This window comes from Chiloscyllium plagiosum, unplaced genomic scaffold (genome assembly GCF_037043375.1).
Source record: "Chiloscyllium plagiosum isolate Xiang-an unplaced genomic scaffold, Cpla_swu_hap1 HiC_scaffold_22, whole genome shotgun sequence".
Lineage (NCBI taxonomy): Eukaryota > Metazoa > Chordata > Chondrichthyes > Orectolobiformes > Hemiscylliidae > Chiloscyllium > Chiloscyllium plagiosum.
In genome coordinates this window covers 22,362,742-22,374,220 of record NW_028270160.1, presented here as the reverse complement: position 1 = coordinate 22,374,220, position 11,479 = coordinate 22,362,742, and the positions used below count along the sequence as shown (strand labels likewise).

The 11,479-nt window shown below is 42.6% G+C and overlaps 1 protein-coding gene across 1 annotated transcript in view; it reads right to left on the bottom strand.

Moving 5' to 3' along the window:
• The window catches only part of LOC122561219 (uncharacterized), a 54,562-nt gene that overhangs the window by 4,708 nt on the left and 38,375 nt on the right, over positions 1-11,479 (bottom strand). The window contains exon 4 of the mRNA XM_043712815.2: positions 7,014-7,186. Coding sequence (XP_043568750.1) covers positions 7,014-7,186 — 173 coding nt within the window. The remainder of the gene's footprint in view (positions 1-7,013; positions 7,187-11,479) is intronic.

Sequence of the window (11,479 nt, the reverse complement as noted above, 5' to 3'; positions counted from 1 at the left end):
CTCTCACTTTAATTTTCAGCATTGCTGTCATGTTACCAGCTCCACTGTTCCAGTCAAGCACAACATAACCTTAAAAAACAGATGACAAGGTGGTCTTAACAACAACGAGGGCCAACCTGACTCAGGCCATCAAAGAAGCAAAGCATGCCACAGAGAATAAACAGCCACTTCAAGACAATGGCGATACACGGAGTATGTGGAAGGGCATCCAGGCCATCACTAACCACAGAATAGCATCGCCTGTTTGTGCTGGTGGTGCCTCCCTCCGGATAAGTTGAACTTTTGTGCATGGTTTGAAATGACGTGGCAGCAAGGAAGTCCACACCCCCTCCCAATGACCAGGGAGCCTTACCACAGCTGACGTGAGGAAAACCCTATGCAGAGCCAACCCAGGTAAGGCTGCTGGACCAGATAACATCCCTAGCAGAGTGCTCAGAGGATGCTCTGACGCACTGGCGGATGTTCTCCCGGACATCTTAAACATCTCCCTGAGCTGTGCCATCAGTCCAACGTGATTCAAGGCTGCTACCATCGTCTCCATGCAGAAGAAGCCTTCAGTGTCCTGTCTCAATGACTACCGCCCTGTTGCGCTGACACCCATCATCATGAAGTGCTTCAAGAGGCTCATGATGATGCATATTAAGACCTGCTGCCCCCCTCACTGGACACCCTGCAGTTGCGTATCAACCTAACCGCTCAACAGATGATGCCATTTCCACCATCCTCCATCACCCACCTGATGAAGAAGGACACCTACATCAGACTACTGTTCATAGACTTTAGTTTTGCATTTAACACCATAATTCCTCAGAACCTGATTGGAAAGCTGAGTCTGTTGGGCCGAAATACCTCTCTTTGTAACTGGGTCCTGGACTTACTGACTGGGAGACCTCAGTCAGTCCAGATTGGGAACAGCTTCTCCAACACTCAAATAGAGCATGGGGGGGGGGGGGGGGGTCCTGCTGACACACGACTGTGCAGCAATGCACAGGTCGAATCACATCATCAAGTTCACTGATAATATGGCTGTACTGCATCTCATCAGCAGGAACGATGAGTCAGCATACAGAGAGGAGGTTCAGTGGCTAATGGACTGGTGCAGAGCCAACAACCTGTCTTTGAATGTGGACAAGACGGAAGAGATGGTTGTTGATTTCAGGAGGGCAGGGAGCGACTACTCTCCACTGGACATTGATGGCTCCCCCATGGAGATCATGAACAGCATCAAATTTCTTGGTGTACACCTGGCAGAGAATCTCACCTGGACCCTCAACACCAGCTCCACAGCCAAGGAAGCCCAGCAGAGTCTCCACTTGCTGTACAGGCTGAGGAAAGCCCACTTCCCAGCCCCCATCCTCACCACATTCTACAGAGGGTTCATTGAGAGTACCCTGAACTGCATCACGGCCTGGTGTGGGAATTGCACCGTCTCGGATTGTAAGACCCTACAACAGGTAGTGAGGACAGCTGAGGATAATCGTCGTTCATTCTTCCCTCCATTACAGACATTTACTCCACACGTTACATCCAAAAGGCTAAGAGCATTGTGGAAGACCCCACACACCCCTCACCCAAATTCTTCTCCCTCCTGTCATCTGGCAGAAGATACCGGAGCATACCGTCTCTCACGGCCAGACTATTCAACAGTTTCTTCCCCCATGCTATCAGGCTCCTTAACACAGTATAATCAGACTCTTTCCATTCTGAAATTCTTTCATATTGCTGTTAGAAAAATTCTATTATTCATTATTCTTGTTTCACTGTAACTTGCGATAGACTTGTGTTGCAATTCTTATGCACTTTATGCCGTGTACAATTCTGTAGTTTGTACTATCAATGTAGCATCCTCAGTACTGGAGGAATGCTGTCTCATTTTTACTGTATCAGTTGTAAATGGTAGAAATGACAAATAAAAACGATTCTACTCTATTCTTTCAATGAGGCGATTTGCGCCTTCTGAATTCAATATTGAGTTCAACAATTTAAGACCATAACTTCTGTATCCTGTTTTCTTTTATTTTCTTTCCAATTCTTTTCTTTTTTTCTTTTGTCTTCAGACAGCAGCACATCTTTCTAAATATATTTTTGCTTCTTTTGTTGCCCCATCACAACTCCCTTTGGTCCTGGAAGGCTAATTTATATGTTATTCAATCTTTTATCAACAGACCTTCCTTTGTCCTTGTCTCACCCAGTCTTTGCTTAAAACCTTTGCTTAAGACATCTCTAACCTTTGAGGAAGGGTCTCTGGACTCGAAATGTTAACTTTGATTTCTCTTCACAGGTGCTTCCAGATCTGCTAAGCTTTTCCAACAACTTCTGTTTTTGTCTCTAGCTTCTTTTAGTTTTGGTAATAGATTCCAACTTGAAGCACAGGACTTTTTTCCCCATTTTTAAGCAGTGTGTTTTTTTTGCCAAGTGAGATTCATGACATAATCTTGGATGTGGCTGGAGAAGTGCATGACCACTCATGCGGGGAATAGGGGAAACCTTGGTGTGCAGCCAACCATGTGAGCTTCATTGTGCTGTAACATGCTGCTCTCAGAGCTCATTCTCAATTTGCACCAGCCTTCTGAATTCAATATTGAGTTCAACAATTTCATACACAACTAATTTCCTATCTTCTCCAGGCACTAGTGGCAACCAGCAAACCTACAGCTCCTATGAGTATGAGCTCTACCTTCAGAAAATGTGCCAACATCTTCCACAAACTCAAAGATTTTCACCTTGGTAGGTTCTCTATCTATATTAGATTTGGGAGCATGATCTGGTGACCACATTACTGGCAGGTCTCTGCAAATGGTCAATGAACAAAATAACTCAGCTATCTGGCATTCAAGAGGGCTCCCCAAGTTCTTCTCTGTCCAAGGCAGAAGATGATTCCATGTTCTTGGCCATTAATGACATGGTCAAAATGTACAAACAGGCACACAAACCCCAGTTAGGTTTGTCAGAAGTAGTTGGTAAACTAGCTTGAAAGATGGAGGTGTCTATAAATATTATCAGTGGCCTGTCTCTACAAAAAGGTTGGTGACTACCATGGAAAGCCAGGTCCAGCACATTCAGTAACCAAAACAAAATGAACTACGGATGCTGGAAATTAGAAACAAAAACAGAAATTGCTGTAAACGATAGTTAGCACCTAGACAGAGAGAGAAAAACAGGTGGGTGGGCAAAGGAATGAGTAAAGGTCAGCCTGGGAGAATGACTAACTGCTAATGGGGACCATTAGTGGTTGACAATAGGTTATTTGTGGTATCAGCCCAAGTGATGACAAGGCCTGGCGTAGAGGATTGGAGTAAGGACATGGGAGAAGGTGCTCAATCCCTAAAATTGTTGAACTCAATATTGAGTCCAGAAGGCTGCAGAGTTTCTAAGCAGAAAATGAGGTGTTATTCTTCCAGCTTGCAAGCTCAACACAGAGATGTTGGTCAGCGAAGACAGAAGTCAAAAGTCATACAACACCAGGATGTAGTCCAACAAGTTTATTTGAAATTACAAGCTTATCAGAACAAATGTGACAGAATGGAGAAACTGGGAGAATGGGGTGGAATCCTTCCAAGAAGCAGGGTTGTGAGGATTTATCATCCAAGTAACTGTGGCAGTTGCTGGGTTTTTGTGTGTATTGACAACAAGTCATTTGCTGACTGAAGTCTAACCAACAGAAAGTTACACCATCAAAGATTCAAACCCAGCTCATTCATCTTGTAGACAGATTTCAATTAGATTCTCCCTGGCTTCTTACACTCAATGATGCATTGTTCTATCATGACATCTTGGCTGTTCCTTCCAAGAAATGTCCTGCTCCTTAAATTCATCTTCATCCTCAAAAGATTGCAATTAGTTACATTCCATCTGCTTCAGGGATGTTCCCCCTTTGTCAGTTCCAGTTGTGAAGGCCACAGCAACAATAACGTGGCAGACCCATTCTGGGCTATAATGCAAGGCTCAAGTGCAATGGTCCAGGGATATTAAGCCTATGGTCTGTTCCACTATATCCTTGGTGTAAGTGTGAGGAGTATTACATCTTTTTCCTGAAGGTTTCGTACAGGTATCATTAGTCATATTTGGAGGAGATACCCCCTAACTTTCCATAGCCATCCTTGTCTAGACAGATGATTTTGGAAGGATGCAGGAACCTGTATAGTTCTCAAGTACAGTATGTATGCACCATGGTATTTCCCAGGGTATCTGTTCCTACCTCCAAAGTCTGGCATCAATGGTTAAATATAATTTGAAGATTGATGTAGTAGAAGACTTTCCCATTGAAGAACTCAGCAACTTGGTGGTACTAAGGTGCTCTCAAATCAGTGTGGATACATTTCAGCCTACCGCTTAAGGGGTAAGTCAGTTATGGTGGCAGAATCTACTGCTTCAGCTGCTTGACTCATGACATCATGGGGGAAGGATATAAACTAATGTAATCTGAAGAAAATGGTATCAATAACAACATAGATGCACTTGTGGGTTGAGGATTGTGAGATGCCACACTGATCAAAATTTGCTCTTTGAAATGAGCCACTAGCTTAAAAATTCAACAAACTTGTAACTTTGACAGTACCAGTCCTTCTGAGCACAAATCATGCCTCAGTGAGGGCCCGGGTTATCCCTAATATGTGCCTGCACTGTGGTTCTGAGAAGTGTAGAAAATGACAACGCCTGCTGATGAGAGTTGCATCATCCTCCTCTGTTTCCTTTAGAAATCTTCGCCAGAACTTAACTCAATTCAGGATGCCACCTTTGAAATGTGGTTATTGTCATGTCTTAGTTAGGAGCACCGAGGTACATATCCTAGTGCAAATGTATGATGCACAACCAAAGTGTTCAGGCCACACTGGGAGTATTTCAGCAGTAAGCTTCTGTGATAACCACGATTCTCAAAAATGGCACCCTTGAACATCACAGACTATGTATTTGAACACTTATAGTTCAGTGTGCAAATGTGGCACCTCTGAAGCATTGTCTTCCACAGTTACTTATAAAATGTGTTTCATAAAAGTCAAGACCAGATGACAGTTTTAAGTTAGCATCTGATTATATTTGCTTAACTGATATGAGAGGGAGACATTCAGTACAGGCAGTCTAACTGTCACGACCATTTCAATGCTATAATTTAGAATGATGATTCTAGGAGAATGATTAATCTTCAGAGATGCACAATTTGATGCCAGTGAAGTAGCATTACTAAATCAGTGGATGCATAATTAATGTAATATCCCCCAGCGAGGCCTCAAATTTAAACAATTTCACATTGCTTCCTTAACTCCACTAACTGATTCCTTTTCATTTCTATTTCACGGTGGTGTCACTGTAGCACATTTAGTGTGTGTGCATTGCATATATTACATGTTTTAGATGGTAACATGTCCATCCCATTGACTGTTTACTGCTTGAACTGTGACAAGGTACCTGCCTGCCTTTTCCTCTGCATTAAAAGCAAAGCAAGCCACAAGAGGCTAACAGCCTGTAACTTAGCACTGAATAGTCTGTGCACTAAAAAGCAAAGCAAGCCACAGACGTTAACAGCTTCCAAGTAAGCACAAAGAATGAACTTGAGGAAATGAAGCCAAGAGCCATAAGATGTATGCTGCATAGATGTGTGAATGTCCCTATTTGCAAAACAACCTGGCAGAACCATGTATTTCATTAATGTCCCTGAGTTCCAAGGTGAAGCCTTGAATAGCTGATGCGATGTGTGGTTTGGTCTGATGCTAGCATGATGTCACATTGAGGCTGGTGTTTTGCTAATGCAAACTTGATGCACCGAAGATTTCCAAAGGATGGTTTTCATGGAGTAGGCAGGAATGCCATAATGACAGAATTTGATGAAGATCTTGAGAAGCAAGCAGTGAGCTGCTGTTGCCAGGTAATTTGTCTAACTTTCATATTGAAAATTTGCACCATCTAGTTTCTTAGGGAAGGTCAGGAGAATTGGAAACTGTGCAGTCAGGAGGCGTGTTGGACTGATATTGGGATGCAAATGCATGGAAATTAAGCTGTTACCGCTAATGAGTAAGATTCTAATCTTACCACTTCAACCTTTTTCCCCAATTTTTCCATATTTCTTGCTACTGCCGTGAACTTCAGTGCAGGAAATTGTACCCAGTAGCTCTTTCCTGCATTTCTGTTTTATTTCAGGTAATCCTTCTGTTGTGTTTAGTCTAGATTGCCCTGGCACTGGTTGCCTCTGGACAAGCCAATCTTGGAAAACAAGTCAGATAGATGTTGGGTTTTTCACATATGTAAGTAAGGAGCTTATTATCTGCTTCAAGCATGAGTAAAGAATACATATTTTTATTTTTATTCAATATATCGGGTGATAGTACTTTGGATGGAATGTGTACTTGCTTCACATGATCATTTTGGCATTCCTCGGACCATTACCCTCACTACATCACCTCTTTTACAGTGACCCAGAACAAACTTTTCTGCCTATTTTAATGGAACAAATGAATTAGATTTGGTAAAGCATGACCAGAATCCTTATATCCATGACCTTTCACCTAGTTGGAAATGGTAGGATATTTACGGTATTCATAATTAGATTAGATTAGATTACTTACAGTGTGGCCAACAAGTCCACACCGATCCGCCGAAGCGTATACCACCCAGACCCATACTCCTACACTTACCCCTAACCCCTAACACTACGGACAATTTAGCATGGTCAATTCACCTAACCTGCACATTTTTGGACTGTGGGAGGAAACCGGAGCACCCGGAGGAAACCCACGCAGACACGGGGAGAATGTGCAAACTCCACACAAAGGCGGGAATTGAACCCGGGTCTCTGGCGCTGTGAGGCAGCAGTGCTAACCACTGTGCCACCGTGCCGCCCATCATTATCATAATGATAACCTTGAAGTCTAAATTGGAGTGGCATAGTATTCAATGAGTGCTATTGAACAATGATAAATGAGTAAGTCGCTACTTTCATTCGAAAAAACTTCAAATGAAATATCACAACAGACACACTCATAGCCTTCTATTTAAATATTAAAATAAATAAAGGGTACCTTGTCACCACCAAATCTTCTTAGAAACATATAAGGCCATTCATATACTACTTGCTCCAGGGTAATATTTTTCAGAATCAGTGCATCTTTGCCAGCCTTCAGTAGATACATTCCACTAAGTTCACATCTCTCTGAAGCATCTGTCCTTCTTATCGAAACATTATACTCCTTTGCTGTAAAATAGAAAGTAAAATCAAGAGTGAAAAAAATGTAACATTGGCCCCTGCCAGTGCAAAATAATGCTACTTCCCCTCTTCATTCCTGCTCCTCTCTGGTCCTGCACAATCAGAGTAGGAGGCTAAAGATGGAAAGGACCCCACATCAGAGGAGGGAATTGTATTCTGTAGCAGCTATACAAACAATGGACACTGGAAAACATAAATTCTTACTACATGCAGTTGAAATGAATTTCTTCCTCCATCTCTCCCTATGACACATGCGCTCAACGTTTTTAATAGTATGAGTTTGAGCTCAAGGTACAGAAAGTTGCATTATTTACAGGTTGATAAGATAGTTTATTATTTTCTACTTAAGTGTAATTACACATATACAAATATATATATTTGTGTATATTTTGTAAAATATCACAATAGTTTCAACTTCCTAATGGCAGCATTAACCAATTTGTATTTTTGCAATCTTCTTGTGTCCTTAGGCTTTCTGTTCCAAGTCACAAATGAACCACGGAGTGATTTGTTTATAATGCTCATTTAAATCAATTTACTTCCAGCTCCTGACACTGGCCCTAAATTGTTTACCATTTCAAATTATGTTTGTGAACGAAAACTCTGCAGGTTGGATTTCCAGAATGTACATAAAATGCCTGAGTCATCTAACTTGCGAATTGTACTTCTGGTTGTTGAGAAGATAAAGCTGGTTTCTCTGTTTTGTATCAATTTCCTGTTTATTGAGACTTGCCTCATTCATATGGGACAATTGTTGCAAGCAACTCCTTTGGGCTTAAGATTATTTTGCATGCTAAAGACATATAGGTGACCATTGTTGGTATACCACAAATATACGCAATAGAAAGGTCACAAAAAAAGTTCAAAACACAGAGGCATCTTCGTGCCAAGATAGGAGACAGACCAGCTGAAAATCCAAATGCCCAGTGTAGAACCATATGAATAAGAAGCTGATGTCCTTGTGATAGATGTTAGCTTTACAGCCATCATCTCTGTAATATGTCACTTCTGACATATTGTGTCTGTGCTGTCCACATCCTCATTCATACCAAGTCCCAGTCACCTATTTCTCCAAAGCTGTGGAATTCCCTTCCTAATTCCATCTGCCTTTCCAGTTCTCTCCTCCTTCTAAGACATCCTTAAAACATATCTATATGAGTTCATTATCAGTCCTAATTTCTATGCCTAAATTCCCACAATAAATTCCTCCCCAACCTGGGGATACAATGAAGGAAGAATGACGTTATGCTGAATAATTCTACTTGGGTCATTTACTAGTTTACCTGAATTGAGACCTCTCCTGCTGTTTCACTTTCCTAGCATTCATTAAAGCTTTTAGCTTATTCTTACCCCGTATGACAAACAATAGATGGAGCTATGTGATCCTGTACCAATGGGCCAGGTCTCAGCTCTGCAATACAGCCAATCCAATCATGAGAAATGGACAATAAATGACTTGCAGGAGGAAGCTTCACAAATATCCTCAACGATAATGAAGCCCAGCACATCAGTACAAGGGACAGTGGAGTCATGGAGATGTGCAGCATGGAGACAGACCCTTCCATCCAACTCGTCCATGCCGACCAGATATCCCAACCCAATCTAGTCCCACCTGCCAACACTCGCCCCATATCCCTCCAAACCCTTCCTATTCATATACCCATCCAATTGCCTTAAAGGTGAAGCAATTGCATCAATCTTCAGCCAGAAGTGCAAAGTGGATGTTCCATATCTCTTCATGAGGTAAACAACAACATGGATGCTACTCTTCAGCCAAAATGGTTATACCAGAAATGTTGACTTCTTCACTTTCTGATGCTGCCTGGCTTTCTGTGTTCTTCCAGCCTCCTGCTTGTCTCCTCTTCAGCCAAACAATTCAGACATGATATCAGGAAACATCTGAAGCCACTGGATACTACAATTGCTGTGGCCTGACAACATTCTGGTAAAAGTCCAATAATTTTGTGCCTCCAGAGCTAACTGCACCCCTGCCAGGCTTTTCCAGTGCAGCTATAGCAATGGCATCTTACCAACAATGTGGAAAATTGCCAAGGTATGTCCTGTCCACAAAATGCTATAAAAATAGAACACAGCCAAGTACTACACTATTGGTCTACTCTCGGTTATTAAGAGGGTGATGGAAGAAGTCATCAACGATGCTATTGAGGGACAATTCAAGATGAACAACTCTTACTAAAGCTAAGTTTGGGTTCTGCTGAGGCCAGTTCCTGACTTTGTTGCAGCTTTGGTGCAAATATGGACTCCAGAGACGATGTGAGGTGAGAATGATTGCCTTTTACCTCAATGAAGACAATACTGCCTCCATCAATGTCAATAAAATGAAGGAACTGGTCATTGACTTTAGGAAGTGGAGTGGAGGGCATGCCCCTGCCAGCATCAATGGTGCTGAGGTGGAAATAGTCGAGAGCATCAAGGTCCAGGATGTAATGATCACCAACAATCTGTTCTAGCCCACCCACATTGATGCAACGGTCAAGAAAGCACAACAGCATCTTACTTCCTCAGGAGGCTAGGGAAATTTGGCATAAGGACTCTTACCAATTTTTGTAAACACACCTTTGAAAGCATCCCATCTGAATGCATCACAGCGTGGTATGGAAACTGCTGTTCCCAAAATTGCAAGAAACTACCGAGAGTGGTGAACACAGCCCAGTCCTTCATGCAAACCAGCCTACCATCCATTGACTCCATCTTTACTACCTGCTACCTTGGTAAAGCCATCCATAATCAAAGGCCCCTCCCATACTGGTTATACTCTTCCACCCTCTTCCATCAGGCAGAAGACATAAAAGTTTGAATATACATATGAACAAGATTCAAGAACGCCTTCATTCCCTTTGTTATCAGACTTTTATACAGACCTCTCAAATGTTAATTCTGATCTCTCTCTCTCTCTACACCTTCTCTGTGGGTGTGACACTGTAATCCCCACTCTTTTCCGCGATCCTGATGCACATTGAATGGTACAATTTGCCTGCATAGAGACAAAAAAACTGCAGATGCTGGAATCCAAAGTGGACGGGCAGGGGGTCTGGAGGAGTACAGCGGGCCGGGCAGTGTCAGGAGGTGCGGTGGTCGACGTTTCAGGTATGGCCCTTCTTTAGGAAGAAGGGTCCTGTAAGGGGGTTGCACTCGGAGGGTTGACTTCTATGCCTCCTGATGCTGCCTGGCTTGTTATGTTCTTCCAGCCTCCTGCCTGTCTACAATCTGCCTGTATCACAAGCCAAACAACACTTGTCACTGTATCTTGGTACATGTGACAACAATCAATCAATCACTCAATTATTCAATGTTGTATTTGACTGTGTAGGGTATCAAGGAGTTATAGCAAAGTTGAAGTCATTAAAAATTGGGAAAAATTCCCACATAGTGGTGGTGGGTTGAGGACCTCCATGGCAACTAAAGGACTTCAGCTGCCTCCTGACAGGAATCACATACACCAGGTTATAGACCAACAGGTTTGACTCACGCGCAAACCCTCTCACAGGCATATGCTCCGTCACACTCACACACGCACTCTATCAAACATGCATACACACATACGTGCATGCTGGCTCACTCCCTCACACACATATGGGGTGAATTTGCATTTACAGATTTGTATTTGCAGATGCATTCTATTTTGTTCAAAAAGCATACAATCTGTAGGCAGTCAATCCATGTGACATTTTATAAATTCCTACTTTGGAAATAAAACCAGTCTGACTCAAGGTTGGAAAATAGACAGACTCTAAACTCACATTTTATGCATTGTCTGAGCTGAAAAGTCACCTTTCTTTAATAAAACCTTAAGTTACCTCAGGAACGTGACTTGAAAGAAGTTCTGGGATTTACATATTAATGAATCCCAGGGCACCACGCTGGCTCAGTGGTTAGCATTGCTGCCTGACAACACCAGTGACCCACATTCGATTCCATCCTTGGGCAACTGTCTGTGTGGAGTTTGTACATTCTCCCTGTGCCTGCCCGGGTTTCTTCCCGGTGCTCTGGTTTCCTCCCACAATCCAAAAATACGCAGGTTAGGTGAATTGACCATGCTAAATTGCCCACCGCATTCAGGGATGTGTAGGTTAGGTGCCTTAGTCAAGTGTAAATGTAGAGTAATGGGGAATGGGTTTGGGTGGATTACTCTACGGAGGGTTGGTGTGGACTTGTTGGGCTGAAGTGCTGTAGGGATTCTTCTTCTTCTAAATAGCACACATCCAGCACATTGTACAGTTTATACTTGTCTTCTCTTAGCTGCCAGAATTAGCAAGATGA